Source organism: Filicampus tigris, chromosome 3, assembly GCF_054856515.1.
Source record: "Filicampus tigris isolate MCC_2025a chromosome 3, RoL_Ftig_1.0, whole genome shotgun sequence".
NCBI classification, from domain to species: Eukaryota; Metazoa; Chordata; class Actinopteri; order Syngnathiformes; family Syngnathidae; genus Filicampus; species Filicampus tigris.
In genome coordinates, this window is record NC_141219.1 from 27,859,170 (window position 1) to 27,877,004 (window position 17,835).

General features: G+C 40.4%; 1 protein-coding gene and 1 pseudogene across 5 annotated transcripts in view; one reads left to right on the forward strand and one right to left on the reverse strand.

Moving 5' to 3' along the window:
- The window catches only part of crtc3 (CREB regulated transcription coactivator 3), a 69,429-nt gene that overhangs the window by 15,942 nt on the left and 35,652 nt on the right, over window positions 1-17,835 (forward strand). For all 5 annotated transcript variants that reach the window (XM_086026854.1, XM_086026857.1, XM_086026858.1 and 2 more), the window contains 2 exons: window positions 7,252-7,380; window positions 12,162-12,223. In XM_086026854.1, the coding sequence (XP_085882980.1) occupies window positions 7,252-7,380; window positions 12,162-12,223 (191 nt within the window). The remainder of the gene's footprint in view (window positions 1-7,251; window positions 7,381-12,161; window positions 12,224-17,835) is intronic.
- LOC147150493 (uncharacterized) lies at window positions 2,260-7,095 on the reverse strand (annotated as a pseudogene).

Sequence of the window (17,835 nt, forward strand, 5' to 3'; positions counted from 1 at the left end):
TCAGGCAAGCATGATCTGTTTTATAAATATAACAGAATAGGTATGTTACTGACATGTTGCACTACAGTAGCGTTTAAAACACTAATTTGTTTACAGAACTGTTGGAATAATACAGTGTTTTTGTAAAGAACACATGTACCGGTATTTGTTTACAAAATTTGCACAATTTAATATTGTGTTTTTGTTTTTCATTGAAAAAAAAAATGTTTTTTTTCTCTTGAATAGTAGTAGTAGAATATATTCTCGTGGTTTCATTTCCTGACCAATATATCGATAATCGCTGTATCATCGTATCGTGAGATACGCGTTATGGTGAGCTTTGTATCGCATATTGTATCGTGAGATACCCAGAGGTTCCCACCCCTAATTTTCATACCATCAACAGTCTTGGTTTTATGAAATAAAAAGCACACATATACCAATCATGCCCAACACAATCAAAAGTGTAGTCTAGTGTAGTGTATAAAGGCCCTGATACACCAAACCGACGTCGGAGGTCGTAAAGCGTCGTTGCGTCTTTAAGTGCCGTCTGATTAGTGTAGTGGCCACCGTCGTAGTGTTGTAACCTGTCTGTAAGCGTCTTGGGGGCGTATACGTTTGTTGAATCGGCGTCGCCAGTCGTGACATTTGGTCACTCTGATTGGCTGTTAGCTAGCAAATCAGTGCGCGGAGCCACCAACGTGAAGTGACAAAGGCGGAAAAACAGTGAGCACGCCTCCGCTGCCTTAATCTTCTTACAAGTACAAGAGCAAGGGTTGACAATGTAAGTATTTCACAATACCCTGTCAAGAACGTGATGGTTTACTCCGCGTGGGAGTTCATCGTGAGCGAAGAATAGAGCCAAATGCATTGTTTACGTTGTTATAATCAGCCCCGGCCAACATTTATTACATCAATTATTTTTTTAAAAACATTTAAGGTGCAAATGTATAAATTGAAGTATGGTTTCCTTTTATAAACAAACAAATTAACTTGCTATGCACTTATAAATTGCCAAAGTAGTAAACTGCTTGGAGTAAAATGCCAATTTTGACAGAATAACAGACATGCTATTCATCTATATATTTAGACCTTTGACTGGAGCCTTTTTTTTGTTTTGTTTTTAAAGTAATATTTACACATAGTAAACAAAGTTAAATAAGTTATAAATTTAATATGCTGATTGGGTCAAACTAATTTAAATGTTGCCTGTTACACACTAGTACAGAATCTATATAATACTTCTAAATTACAGTAGGCCATATATAAACTGTATTACAATATAATGATCAATAATATGTTTGCAAATTGCATTTGAAGCAATTTGAAACAAAAATGAACACAAAAAAATTGACTTCATATTATAAACTGCACAAGAAATTTAACTTAAGTTACAGTAATGTTTAGCATGGTTTCTATTTTTTGTGCTAGTAAAAGTAGTGTATATTTTCATAAGATATGTTGTTTAAAATAAATCCTTCATGCCGATTGCGAAGTGGAGTCTGTGCCCTAAACATTTGGAAGCCTTTGTCCGGGCAATATTTTCTGTTATCTTTTTGTGTCTCTCCGATGTTGATGGGTGGGGTTTGCTGCATACAGTGTTTCAACGATTGAGATTTGCGTTGCGGACGACGCCAAATCTAACTCGTTGTTTTCTTGCTTTGGTGTATCATAACTTCATCGTAAACCAAACGATGCTTGAATAGATTTGTTGTATTGCCGGTGGATCCGGAGACAACTTGCATTTTATACGACTTTGCTCGCCGTCTTCCACGGCAAACCCAAAATGTAACCGAATAAGCGATTTCGACTTGCCTTGCTTGTTTAAAAGTCGTTCCTGTGGTGGGTCTTGTGCCATTTTTAGGTCTACTACTCTGTTAAAACGTTGAGTAGAAGCGTGTGCAGTGTGACTTGCGGGGTGCGGGCTAGCTGGCTGGCCAGCTGGCTAGCTTGGAGAGGGCGGGTAACTCGTGTGCGCATGCCTCAAAACAACTCAAAATTAGTATTAATAATCTTTTTTTTACGATTATGCCAATTTTGTAATCGTGGAGTGTAATAATCGAAATCGTAATTGAATTTCGATTAATTGCACAGCCCTTGTCGACTCCATGTTTATTTAGATATTTATTTGGTGCATTGTTATTCTCTCGAAACTGCCTCGTCTTACGCTTCTCCCGCTGCCTGTATGCCTGTCTGCAATGCATATGTGCAGTTGTGGCAATCTGTCATTCGTGATGTAAACAGAAGCATTGTGGGTAATGTAGTGCAATGGTTAACTGGTCATAGCAACAGAGTCTGAAAGTTACGACGCATTTTACCAAATATACTCATTAAGACGCAAACCTGTCTTTCAAGGCAGGACGATGGAGATGCTCCATCTAAAAAGGAAGCACGTTGTGGCTGATGCCTGATTTCATTTCTGACACACGGACAGTCGTGTCTGGAAGCTAGTGTAGTTCGCACACACAGGTTACGGTGTGTGTTTGATATAACGTAACACAATGTCCTATTTGGTACACAAACATAGCAGAAAGTGTGTGTGTTTATGCCCATGGTTGACGTCAAAGCAGGAAGCTGTCACTCTCTCGCGAACGGAGTGATGCGTTCCTGGACTGGAAAATATCAACACTCAAAACACAACATGATGTATTTACACAAACCATGAGCTCTCACCGGCATCACAAAACAGTAAAACACATAATTAAGTTTGTTATAATATACTACCGTATTTTCCGGACTATAAGCCGCGACATTTTTCCTAGCTTTTGAGCCATGCGGTTTATAGTCCGGTGCGGCTATTCTGTTGATTTTTCTTCCACCGCTCGGGGCACTCTAACCAGAATGACAGTACAATTCAATACAATACATTTCCCATTAAGTGGATGTGACTGCAGGTGGAGGAGTTCAACAGGCGAGGGCGCCATAGACTAGGTTATTGCATTAGGTGCTGTAATGCTTTGATTTTATGTTTTCCTAGAGGTCCATGAAGTGCACATGAATGCGATTGGCTGATGTTACGTCTGTTCACTTGTTTTGATGTGAAATGCTAGATTGGCTGACTTTATTAACATAAAACAAGACAGGTGCATATGTAGAATGTAGTAGAACAATAGATAGTGGAGGTGGACATTAGCCGACAAACTGGAGCGGCAGTGAAATGAAGATAAGTACTGTTAATTTTCTCTTGGTTCTCTTCTGTTTTAATCAGCAACGTTGCAGCAGTGTTAAAAGGCACTGTTAGGAAATAATCTGCTCAGGTACATACATGTACATTTACAGTTCATAATCCTTCTGTAAATGCAGTAAATGTTTTCAACATATATAGGTGCGGCTTATATAAAGGTGCATCTTATTTATGTTTTTTTCCAAAATGTTCTAAAAATAGAGTGGGTGTGGCTTATATAATGGTGGCTTATAGCCTGGAAAATACGGTACATTTTGGTGCAAAAAGATGTTGTTTTTTTAACCACATTTCGATTGTGTAGATCAATTAAATTTTTTTTTTTTTTTTTTTAGTTTACAAAACATTTTGGATAAAGTTTAAGTAAAAACAAAATTACAAGCCCAATACAAGTGTTTCACTTCCTTCTCTGTTAAAAAAGGCTTGGTGCCCAAGAAGAGTGAAATACCCTAACCCTGTTTAAGAATTTCTTTTTATATAGTTTCATAATATTAGTGCAACTCTGTATAGTATGTAGTTTTTGGTCCCATTTTAAAATGCACTAAATAATTACAGCAAAAAATGTTACGGCCCCACTATCACCTTCAATTTGAGTTGTTCCCTCATTTATAACCATGTCAAGAATGCCGGTACAAGCTGCAAAGTTAAATCAAAGTTGTACAATGTACAGTCATCTTAATTGTCTTTGTGATTAATTTGTTCATACCTTAAAGCACAGGTGTGAAGCTCAAGGCCCCGGGCGCCAGACCCGCGACATCATTTTACGTGGCCCGCGAAGGCAAATCATGTGTGGTGACTTGTTTCTTTCAAATTGTCTTCACTTTTAACACTACATTTGAGATACTGCAGATATTTGTTTCCAATCTCCCCTTTGAAATAGATTGAAAAAGAGTTGCACAAACTATTTAATGGCTTCTGATTTCAAAACTAGTCATCTTTCAATTTGGTGTGTATATGTGATAACAAGGGGATCATACATTTCTATGGCTTCACAGTCATAACGGCCCCCTGAGGGACACCATAACTGTGATGTGGCCCACGACAAAAATGAGTTTGACACCCCTGCCTTAAAGGATTCAAGCTTTGAAGCCAGCTTCTTGCTGGTGCAATATGCCACAATTTCTATACTCGTTGGCCTTTTCGTCTTCAGAAATCCATTTCAAATTTCCAAATCGAAATCTTCTTTCGGGGCCGTCCACAAACCGCTGCTTTTTACTGTGGAGTGTGGATTGTTCCTGCTTGCATTTTGGTCCTGTAAGGTTCTATATGTGTGTGCCTTTTATTTCCTGAAACTCTGACTGAAATGAGGGTGGTATGAAAAAGATTGACTTCTCTGTAAAAGAGGTGCTTACAAGAATGTGAATGATGTGTGCCTCACTGAGGCATTGTGCCACCTGGCCACCCCCCTGAAAAACTGATTGAGTTAAATCAAAAATTAGTCTAGGAGGTCCTTTCACATTTAGTCCCATTTGAGCTCTGAACTAAACTGTTATGACTGATACGACTAATATATTATTCTTCTTCAATCTAAAACTTTTAAATGCCGTTGAATTTGACAATGCCCTTTTTTTGAAGACTTGCGTACCCATGACCACCATTCCGAGTAGTATTCAAAATGTCACTCCTTGAGAGAACCATCCATCCATCCATCCATTATCTTCCGCTTATCCGAGGTCGGGTCGCGGAGTCCAACCCTCAACGGAAACAAATCCGACTTATTGCCAGCAATGCAGACCAAACTCTTGACATCGGTGGTACAGAGACCGAACAGCCCTTATCAGGGGGCGTACCCCGTACTCCCGAAGCACCCCCCACAGAACTCCCTGACGAACACGGTTGAACGCCTTCTCCAAGTCCACAAAACACATGTAGACTGGTTGGGTGTAGAGCTGGTCCACGGCCGGGACGAAAGCCACATTGCTCCTCCTGAATCAGAGATTCGACCTCCTGACGGACCCTTCTCTCCAGCACCCCTGAATAGACCTTACCAGGGAGGCTGAGGGGTGTGATCCCTCTGTAATTGGAGCACACCCTCCGGTCCCCCTTCTTAAAAAGGGGGACCACCACCCTGGTCTGCCAATCCAGAGGCACTGTCCCCGATGTCCACGCAATGTTGTAGAGGCGTGTCAACTATGACACCCAACATCCAGAGCCTTTATGAACTCCGGGCGGATCTCATCCACCCCCCGGGACTTTGCCACCGAGGAGCTTTTTGACTACCTCGGTTACTTCAACCTCAGAGCTAGGAGAGCCCACCTCAGAGTCTCCAGGCTCTGCTTCCCCAATGGAAGGCGTGTCGGTGGAATTGAGGAGGTCTTCGAAATATTCTCCCCACTGACCCACAATGTCCCGCGTTGAGGGCAGCACCACCCCATCTCCACTATAAACAGTGTTAATGATGCACTGCTTTCCTCTCCTGAAACGCCGGATGGTGGACCAGAATTTCCTCGAAGCCGTCCGGGAGTCATTTTCCATGACCTCACCCAACTCCTCCCACACCCTAGTTTTTGCCTCAGCAACCGCCAAAGCTGCATTCCGCTTGGCCAGCCGGTAACTGTCAGCTACCTCCGGAGTCCCACAGGCCAAAAAGGCCCGATAGGACTCCTTCTTCAGCTGGACAGCATCCCTTACCGCTGGTGTCCACCAATTGCCGCAACGACAGGCACCGACCACCTTGCGGCCACAGCTCCGATCGGCCGCCTCAACAATGGAGGCATGAAACATGGTCCACTCGGACTCGATGTCCCCCGCCTCCCCGGGACATGGGCAAAGTTCTGCCGGAGGTGGGGGTTGAAACTCCTTTTGACAGGGGATTCTGCCAGACGTTCCCAGCAAACCCTCACAATACGTTTGGGTCTGCCAGGTCGGACCACATCCTCCCCCACCATCGGAGCCAACTTTCCACCAGATGGTGATCAGTTGACAGCTCCGCCCCTCTCTTCACCCGAGTGTCCAAAACATGCGGCCGCAAATCCGATGATACAGCTATAAAGTCGATTATCAAACTGCGGCCTAGGGTATCCTGGTGCCAAGTGAACATATGGACACCCTTATGTTTGAACATGGTGTTCGTTATGGACAATCCGTGATGAGCACAGAAGTCCAGTAACCGAACACCACCCGGGTTTAGATCGGGGGGGGGCCCCTTCCTCCCAATCACGCACTTCCAGGTCTCACTGTCATTGCCCACGTGAGCATCGAAGTCCCCCAGGGGATGCTTTCTCCAGCATACCCTCCAAGGACTCCAAAAATGGTGGATACTCTGCACTGCTGTTTGGTGCATAAGCACAAACAACAGTCAGGAACCGTCCCCCCACCCTAAGGCGGAGGGAGGCTACCCTCTCGTCCACCGGGGTGAACCCCAATGTACAGGCGCCAAGCCGGGGGGCAATAAGTATGCCCACACCTTTCACTTTGGGCAACTCCAGAGTGGAAGAGTGTCCAACCCCTCTTGAGAGGACTGGTACCAGAGCCCAAGCTACGTGTGGAGGTGGGCCCGACTAGATCTAGTAAGGAACTTCTCAGCCTCACACACCAGCTCCGGCTCCTTCCCTGCCAGAGAGGTGACATTCCATGTCCCAATAGCTAATTTCTGTTGCCGGGGATCGCCAAGGTCACTGCCTATAACCGCCGCCCAGCTCGCACAGCATCCGACCCCTCTTCGGCCCTTCCCACCAGTGGTGAGCCCATGGGAAGAGGGATCTACGTTCCCTTTTCGGGCTGAGCCCGGCCAGGCCCCATGCGTGCAGGCACGGCCACCAGGCGCTCGCCATCGAGCCCCACCTCCAGGCCTGGCTCCAGAGGGGGGCCCCGGTGACCTGCGTCCGGGCAAGGGAAAACGTGATCCATTATTCTTATTCGTCACAGGGGGTCATTTTGAGCCGTGCTTAGTCTGGTCCCTCACCTATGACCTGTTTGCCATGGGTATAACGCATAACGCCCCAGATAACTGAGCTCCTAGGATCATTGGGACGCGCACACCCCTCCACCACGGTAAGGTGACGGCTCATGGAGGGATCTTTTAAATGTGAATGAATGCATTTTAAAAACTGCGGTCTAATGTGTGTGTTGTCTTTTTGTCTTTTTTTCAGGGAGGCTTTCCATCGGGGTTGGATTCTGTAAGAGGTACTCGCCACCACGGATTAGTCGAGAGGGTCCACAGGGAACGTAACCGCATTAACTCTCCTCATCGCAGGCCCATTGACAAGCATGGACGGCAGATATCCTACCAAATCTGAGTCTTTAAAAAGTAGGATGTTTTCATGTAACCTAGATAGTTTTGTCATCACGGCATGTTAAGCTGCATTTCAAAACTGTGTTGTATAGCTGTATGTTTGTAAAAGGATGTATGTGGTGCAGTTTTAAGAGCGACTACACAATTGTAGGGAGCTGTAGCCAATGTTCCCTCTAAACTGCGCGCATGCGCCATTGTGCACTATAGGGCTGTGCAATTAAACGAAATTCATTTACAGTTATGATTATTACACTCCACGAATACAAAATTGGCATAATCGTAAAAAAACAGTTATTAATATGCATTTATGTTTGATATAAATGCATAGAAAATCGTACTTGAATTTACACAGTTGTACATTTTTTTTATTTATTTTATAACTAATTTTATAAATTTTGTTTGGTCCAGAAGAAACTTGTATAATTATGTTTCAAAGAAATCAATTTTTTTTCATGTTTTTTACATTTAAACATTTTCTTGTTTTGTACCAAAAGATAAATGATTGTTTTGATAATTGTGATTTCAATTATTACCAAAATTATCATGATTAATATTTTTTCAATAATCGAGCAGCCCTTGTGCACTCCACAATGTGCAGGCACTGAGCGCATAAAAAAAAAAAAAAATCAAACCTGACCTGTATTGGCATTTTGCACTTTCATATTCATGCACTTGCCTCATACCAAAACTGTATACATTTATTTAGCACATGGTCGTTGGATCACGAAGAAAAATGTGTTAAAAATGGTGAAATTGTGGGAGCATTTCAGACATGAAATGCACACCATGTCATGTAATCATTGTCACACATGGACCATGCGTTCCTCCGAACACGCCCACTAACCTTCATTTTACCTTGTCCTGGGTCCTACGCGGCATCTTTTATGTATCTGCCGTGGCTTGTTTATTACCATGGTGACAAGTACAGCTATACATTAACTTGCCATGTCCTTATTGTTCTGAATATTTGAAAGAAAAACTTCATAGCACGTAGCACCTATTTCAAAAACAAGAACCAGGGCACCCTTGTAGTGCAACAGTTACTAGGCTAGTTTAACAGAATATACAGGCTTCGCTGAAGAAGAGAGTGGACAGGAGACTGATGTTTGGGTTTTAGATAATATACACTGAGAGAAACAATTAAGTGACAGTACACCAAATGTTGGAAATATATATACAGTGCATAGAATATATTATATAGGTTTCGTAGGTTTGCCACTCAAAAATGTCCATTCCATAATGTTTGGCTGCCCGCCGTTGGTTTTTGGATAGGTGTGATGCTAGTTTGGCCACCGTGTGCAAGTCTGACATTGCTCACCCTGGTCCAAAGAATTCTCAGGGAGTTTGTGTGAATGCCTCAGACGCATGAAAAATTAGAGGGAACATTGGTGGTAAACAGAATTAGTCATCATGGTGATTGAAGTGATGCAGAGATGGGAAGGAAGATTTATGCCTGATGGACATTTTACAGTCGGAGGTTCTCTGCATACGCTGAATGTTCTGGTGAACCTGCAGAATAGGCCTTTGTGCAAAACATATACATTCAACCCATTTAATCTATTTGCCTAGAATGTTTTCACATCACATTTGACACGAAATGCAGAGGATTGTCATGAAGCTACATTTCATGAAGCAAGATAGAAAATGCACATGTAAAAGGCTAACTGGGGACACAGTGGTTGTCATGTCTGCCACACATTTGTGAGGTTTGGAGTTGAAATCTTGCCCTTCCTGTTTGTAGTTTGCGTGTTGAGTGCGAGTGTTTTCGCTTGCCAGAGGATAGCAATTGTCACTGCGTTGTGCGATAGTGAAAAAAGGTTTGTCCTGTGTCATATGACCTCCTACCAGCCTTTTTTGCCTACTCTTGGTACATTTGCCTTGCTCAAAGTGGAAGTCAACCCAAACATATTTTTTTTCCAGACTATGTTCTGTGCAGGCCCACTAGTTGAGACAAGGCATTCTGATTAATATTGCATTTGTGGAATATGAGTCAAGCAGCAAAATCCATCCGCTTTTAGCCATCTCTGGGGGTGGCCATTTTGTCACTTCGGTTGACTGCAAATTACATCACAGATGCTCAGGGCTCAGATAACGACCATTCATGCCTCAGCTTTAGAAAACAGGTGAGCTGTGATTGGTCGTTAGCTAAGCCCTGAGACACTGTAATTTTTCAGTTGACAGAAGTGACAAAATGGCCGCCTCCAGAGATGGCTAAAAACGGGCGATTAACTCTTTTTCCACTAATGCAATATCGATCAGAATGCCTTGTTTCAACTAGTGGGCTTGCAGAGAGAAAAAAAAAAAGGTTTGGGTTGACTTCCTTTTTAAGGCTAATTAAGACATACACTATGTTGAGGCAAATGCGCCAGTGTCTTCTTTGCTTTGCTCTCATAGCAGTAAGATCAGCGAGCACGGCAGGTGTATGTTTCAGTAATACTCAGGGAAAGGGATGGGTATCGTTTGAATTTGAACCATTACGGTTCAGTTTCCGGTTCCTCATTTCGATTCAGATTCTTTTAGGGCAGGGGTGTCAAACATTTTTTTATCGCGGGCCACATTGTAGTTGGGTTTCCTTCGGAGGGCCGTTTTGACTGTGAACCCAAATAAATGATATTAAAAAAATGAATGATTGCCTCATAAACACAACAAATTGATGAATAAGTCATTTTTAAATTAGAAGCCAGTAAATACTGTTTGCTCAAACATTATTACAGGAAGTCCTCATGTTACGAACAAGTTCCGTTCCTACACTGGCAATGTAACACGAATTTCCGCATTATGTCGGATTTCACCGTTAAAGGTGAAATTTACTTCACAATATTTTGTATAGAAAAACGAAAATACATTAAAATAAAAGCGTAAGATGCTGTACTTAGCATTACTACTGAGAAGTGGATGGAGAAGGAGAAGCGGAGGGCGAAAAAGGCAAAGATAGTGCCGCCGCGCAGACACGATTGAGACACTCTGCGTATGCTCAATCGCAAGGAATGCTGGTCTTTGTAGTACAGGAAGTGCTGTATGCAGAAGTTGTCTGCATCGCAAATACACAAGCAGAGTTAAAGAAGCTCAGAAACGTAGCGCAAAAGCACACTTTTGGAGCGAGGAGGAAACCGGCTGCTTCATTCATGTGGTGTGTGACATGAATATCAAACGTTTTATTGATAGTTGAAATTAATAAGCGGAAATGACGTCCATTTCAGTGACGACTTGGTTCATCAACGTCACAGTGCCTCATTCAAACGCCGGAGCAACTCTGTCCGCTCAATCATGTAAACGGGTTATTCAGAATGTTTCAGAAATCTGAATTTTGCCCTCAACCCGAATATTGACTGCATGTAATGTAGTCACTATGGTGCTGAGGACAAAATGGAGGACGAGGCACGGGTATCGTAAAGTCGAAACGTCGTAGGTCACGTACGTCGTAATTTGAGGACTGCCTGTATTTATTTTCAAAAGGTGATTGGTAACAAAATTCTTTCAATATCTCAATGCTTTTAAAAGTGAAGTCAATTTTCAATGTTTGTATTTTAGCAAGAAACATTTATTCGATATTTGCTTTGGTGGGCCACATAAAGTGATGTGGTGGGCCAGATCTCGCCCACGGGCCTTGAGTTTGAAACTTATGTTTTCGGGGCAAGGGTCAAATAAGTTTGCATGGTTTAAATTAGGTGTGTCCAAACTACAGCCATCCATTTTTTTTTTAAGCCTTTAAGTACTTCTTTGTTTTCAAACAAACACACATCATTCGGTAACCCTGAAAAATCATTTCCTTTTTACTCTCGTTTTTTTGTACTTGGTTTTTGTTTTTGTTCTTTTTCTTTGATCAATCCTCAATCCTGCTTGAATTTACAGTAGGCTAAGAGATCACTTCCGCATGTACTCCACAGATGAGGATTGACTATTTCAGAACATGAAGCAGTTGGACTTGGTTTCTGCTTGTAGTTGTTTTCAAGTGGAGGAACTGCTACGATGTCCTTTCCACTTGTCATTTGGATTGTGTTGTGTTATAAATAATGCGTGCTACCAAGTCTTTGTTTACACTGCACATACAAATTCATCTGATCCCAATACGCATTTATCATTGAGATGATCTAATGGCAGACACTTATTCCTCATCAGTAGGGCTATGCAATTAATTGAAATTCAATTATTGCACTCCACAATTACAAAATTGGCATAATCGTAAAAAATATTTAATCATTTATATCCAAGGCACTATGTTTGTTTACACAAAGAAACCATACTTTATACATTTGTACCTTTTTTTAATTTCATAATAACTATTTTTATCAATTTTGTTTGATCCAAAAGGAACTTACTTACAAGTATTTGTCTTTATATATTTTTTACGTTTAAACATTTTCTTGTTTTGTACCAAAAGAAAAAGATTGTTTGAATAATCGTGATTTTAATTATTATTAAAATAATCATGATTAATATTTTTTTCATAATCGGACAGCCCTACTAATGAGTTTTTTTTTCAGTTGTTTTTTTTTTTTTTTTTTAATAACTGTAGCCAACACACACTGTTGATAGGGTTAGAGTGTTACTTTCAGGATTACATACCGATACTTATCGTACCGGCCATACAAATGTTCAGTCTATGAATGGAGTATAACACCAAAAGCACAGAATGAGAGTGTGACGAAACCTTTCTTTGGTCTTTATTTGCTTCTTTTCTACTGTTGAGGCAAATTGATGTATTTTATTTAACCATCAACAGCATTCATTTTCCAGCACCAAGCATTTTCCTTGACCAGACCCCACCTGGAGAGTTCTCCATATGGAACCGTATACCTGTCCCCACCTCCAGACAACAACTGGAGAAGGTGAGTGTCTCATTTGACAAAAATGATGTTTGTTCTTCTCACAGAAATGTTTGATGATCTTAGTTTTTCTGTTTGCAGTTTATGTCTTATACGGCATTCTCTGTACATTCTCTCTCATTCATTTTTTTTTTACTCAGACACTCGTGCCCATACTCCAATATGAAATGATGATGACTGGTGGATATACAGTGCAGTAAAGTGATTTCGGTTAAGCGTTTTTTGCTGTTGCCCTTGGTTGTTTCTGCAGCAGTACATTCAGTGTCCGAATGCTGCGATGCATCTCCAATGTCAACGTGTATGACAGATGGACTTTTACATTCAACGTCTTGCTGTTCTCGGATTTTCCTTTGTCATAGACCAAACACCTAGCGGACTCTACAGCTTAGCAGAAATTCAAAAACAACTTGTTCAGATAAAACAATGCAAGGCCGTTACAATTTGGGGAATTTCAGTTTTTCACTCATCTATAAGTGTTGAAAATGTCTTGCTCTTTTTGATACCATTTTAATGGTTGAACAAACATGTCGTCTTTAGAGCCTCCTGAAAAATTATGATATTGGAGGTACGAAGATTCCACCCGATACCACTGATATTAAATAGGTACATATGAGATGGAACAGAATGTTTTCTATCCCCCGGCAGTCAGTATAGGCAACTTTGCCTCAGTGTTGACAAGGAAGTGAATTAAGATCTGCTGCTACAAAAGATGAGTCATGCTCTCTCTATTGACTTTCCTTCACTCTTGAATTGAGCGACTCACGTTTGCTTTTCTTTCATAGTGCCGAAATGGACATTTACCAGGCTCTGTGTGTTGAGCGCAACATACGAGCTTGCGCTGAAGCATGAGAAAGAGACACACCCACTTTGTTTGTCTTTGTTGGAGCCATAAAACAGGTTGGCTCAGAAACAGAGCAACTAAACAGCAAGGCTTTTTAGAGTGGGTGTGTTTCTCTGTATACCATACGACTCCAAATACAACAATACAAACTGGTTTGTTTCAAAAAGTGTCTTTTCTAATTATTTAGATTTAGATTTTCTACCGTAATTATGTATTTACACTGTGCAACTTAATCCGTTAGGGTATGACACAATGTAGGCTTTGCAAAAGCTAAAGGATAAACATACAGTAATTAAAATTGTTTGGATTAATTTTATATTGTCGTTACATAGTATTTTAGTTTGACTGCTATTGTGACTACCACACATCACAATGAACAAAGTTAAACACAGTACTACACACGCAAAGAAAGCTATTGACTAGAAGTGCAACGTTTAATCGATGAATCGACAAGTAATTGATTATCAAATGAATCTATAATTATATTGTCAAGAAACCTTGTTTAGTGTAATATTGTCCAAATCCTAAGAATTTCAGCTTCTCAGCATTAAATTATTGTGCGATATTTGTTGTCCTTCATGAAAGCAGATCTATTATCTTTTGTGTTTAATTCAAGTAAAACATTTGCAAACATCTGCTTTTACTTTGGAAAACAATGAGCAAACCAGTCACTGAATCAGTTTCCAAAAGGTCGGCGAGTACATTAAACCCTCTCGTGTGATATTCTTTAAATGTTGTTTAGTTATTTTTAATCACTGAACAAGACCAAATAAACGGCAATAATTGGTTAATAATGGGGAGGAAAGGGTTTCATAATACACTTTAATACAAAATAAAATTGGATCAGATTATTTATTAGGATTAATTGACAGCATAATTTATTCTAAAATTATTTGATATGGACAGCTCAACTATTTTCATAAAGGACTACAGAAATCAAGGAATAATTAGTGTTGAGAGGCTGACATGAAAGGGTTTGGATCATTTTAAGTAAAACAAGGACGCCAAACGCCATTTGATTATTAGAATAGTTGTCGATTAACATGATCATCGATTAGTTGTCAACCTCTTTGACAGCTCTAGCAGTAATGCTCATGCGTCTAAAAAAATTAAGGTCAATGTCACAAAATCAAGCTGCGAATTTTGTGGCTATGTTGTGCTTAGTAGTCTTGATTGATATTGCACTGGGCCAAAATCCACACCTGAGGGGGAAGTAGCCATAATTCAATCATGTAGCAATCTGCTACAGATGGGCACTATGTTTGGTCTGCACAGACCTGACAAATCTTGTACCAATCACTTATAAGCAGCAATTTAAAAAAACAAACAAAAAAGATTAAATAAAGAACATTTTCAGTTGTAATGTTGCAACTAACGATTATTTTTAACTCATTCACTGCCAGAGATATTTAGACCCTCTTTTACAAGAACGTTTGAAAAAATGAAGTTCCTGGGATTGAATGGCTGGACTGTGAAAAGACAAATACATTCGTCAATAGCAGTGAATGAGTTAATAATGGATCAATCGTTCGAATATTTTGTTGATGATTCAATGAATTGTTTAAAAGTTTTAATTTCTATCTCTGTGTTCAAAAATGGCATTACTTCAAACATTGACATTGCAGACAATGCACAAAGAAGTTAAGATTCAGTTACGAGTTTGGTCTGTACCTTTTCAGAGAACATGTTAATCATTTTTTTCCAAAGTAAAAGCAGATCTGCTTTCATGAAGGACTACAGCAATCGCACAATGATTAGTGCTAGTATCTGTGGATTTGGACAATTTTACTGCAAAATAAAATCGTATCTGATTACTCAATCAAACCACACACCTCATAACATATTCGATAACATTACCGTCCGTTAATTTCCACAGAAAGCGGTTTACTGAACAAAAAGTGTGCTCAGTTTATCAGTGTTTTATATTGTTCTGTAGTTCTTTTTTTTTTCCTCCTAAAGGGCACGTACTACAGTAATGTTGATTGGCATGTGTTCCTTCGTTTACTATTTTGTTAGTCAGTTATGGGGTTATGCAACCGCTTTTCACAAAACTGATGAATACTGTCGGTCATAGGCCCAAACATCCGTCTTTGTGCAGATCCAGATAAAACGTGACGAGAGATCGGTTACTGATGCAGTCCACCGGCTGTTTTATTTCCATCCATTTTATAACATTTCCTGTTAGCACTAACGTAACTTTCCAAATAAAAATGAGTCTTCCTGTAAGTTGGCTGCAAATCTTAGCATCTCATAGGGAAATGGTTTTTACACTTCTCGAAAAGAAACCATTGTGTTTGTAATGAACTTTGTATATTCCAGCCGCCTTTTCTAAAGAATAGATCCTCAGTTCACTCTAATAGCCATCCAGGGAAATTATCTAAGATTTGTTTTGTTATGCAGAGAATAATTGCCTGGTCCTCTGTCTCTGGGGGCGGTTGGGGGTGGGGAGTGTTTACAACATCAACTGCAGCTGTATTGCGTTATAGCCAGTGCAATGCGAGTTGAAATTCAATTCAATTAAAAACAACAAGAACAAATGATTCACACAGTATGCTTGCATTCAGAATTGCCTTTTCATTTTGTTATTGCTTTCTACTTGTCATTATAGAGATAGTTGTCAGTGTTACATGCAGATGACCGAATCCTTATGAAGTTTTTAAGTACACCCAAATCATCAATCCATTTCTTTTCACATATCGTCGCTGTCATGTGAAAAACACTTATCTCCATTTTTTTCCTTCATTTTCTTATTTTTACATGACTCATGTTTCAGCATTACAGACATCGCATTAAAGTGAAGTTTCCAAAATTGGAGATCCGTGTTTTTCACAGGACAGCGACGATATACTGTACTGCAGTGGCGGTTATTGAGTTTTGGACCTGGGCCTTCAGGTGGGTATTTAAGTGACCTAGTTCACCTCTTAATAACACCATCAGGTCACAAAATTTTGTATTAAAATGCTATATAACTAACTATGTGTGGCATTAGAGAAGAGACAGAGGCATTTCACATATTTGAGGTTGAATGCCATTATAACAGTTACCTTTATCTTTCAATATATCATCTCCACACAACTCCAAATTACTTCTACACTACAATATCGCAGTTTACAATCAATGTATATCATATATACAGTATATCAATATTAAACCGTGAAACAAATCACATCGGCTGCATGTTTATGTAAACTAACTGTTCATGTGCCCGAAAAATCAATTTCCAGTTTGAAACTAGCCAGCCAACGACAGTGTTGGTTGACCTCGTATCATAAAGTCCAGTTTTTCTTGACCCTTGAAAATGTATTTTTACTCCTGTCGGACATTGTCCTCCTCCATAAATCAATCTCTGATGCACACGTGAAGCTCAACCAATCGAGGGCTTGAACGTCGCTGAACCAATTAGAGGACGGAAAAAGTCACACGTCTCATAGAGCCTTCATGAATGTCATGCAGCCAAAACCCACACAATGAAATGAAGACAAAAGACTGTTAGAAATAAATGATTACCGTTTCATGTAAGTTGTAAACGTTGGCCTGTGCTTCTGACGGCGTTTGGGGTGGCAGTGAAGGCAATAACGGCACGCCACTGCTTTACTTTAAGTTACATTCGTTCCCTTTTTCCCTGTGGTCTTCATTTGCCGATAAATACTGTATGAGGAACTGTTGCGGTGCAGTGCCGTCAATGTTGCTGCCATTTCTAGTAGACCGCCACCCAGTGTAAGCGTTATACCACGGATGCCCTAAATTAACCAGGATTATTTTTCCTCAATATTCTTTAATGTTTAGAAGCTCATAGAAGTTAAGATTTTTCCTGAGAACAAGCCTTTTGTTGTTACCCATACATTTTCATTTTTCAATTACAGTATTTTTCGGACCATTGAGGCGCACTTAAAATCCTTGAATTTTCTCAAGAATCGCCTATGTATGGATGTTGTCTTTTCAGTTTGTCATCTTTCATTCCAATTTCTTCCTTTTTACTTTCACGCATCTAATTGCTAGCAGGCATGCATGTTTTCGGCATACCGGATCTAGAACTACGTCCTGCTTCCATGTCTAAGAACCACGGGAAATATCATCCTACTATCCTAATGCTGCAGTCAGACCGAACGCGAGCTCAATGTCGCTGGTGGCGCATTTACAATGTTACAATGTCGGACAATAACACTGCGATCTGTGGAACCGAGAGCTAAAAAGACACAGCCAGCTACCAATAGCTGCCGGGGCCAAGGAAAAGGAGCAGGCATGGATAAGGCGAGTGAGGAAGTGGCCCTGGTGAGTCGGGATGTTGACTAGGGGTGGGCGATATGGGGGGGGGGAAAAAATATCTAGATATTTTTTCAAAAAACTCTGTCACGATAATTTGACGATATTCTACAAAAAATACTTTAAATCCGCACTTGCTTCACAGACCAATTGTGGATAAACAAAAATTGTGAACAACATCTGCTAAATACAGCTTCTGCAAAACATAATGATATTCTACGACAATATTTAACAATAAAGAACAAACAATTATGCATAGACTTACATTGATTTTTGAGAATATTTATGTCATTTAAATGTCTCTGCTGTTATTCCATAATGATGTGACATTTTGAGCTGCAGTAAGTACTGGTGTACCACTGCCAACTACTAGAGGAATCAGAATGAGAAAAAGGTGTTAACTACAGCAATCAGAATGAAAAAAAAAATGTATTTGATATGTGACGTGTGTGACAGAATGATATGTGACGTGTGTGACAGAAGTGTCGCGCAGCGAGAGGGAAAAAAAAAG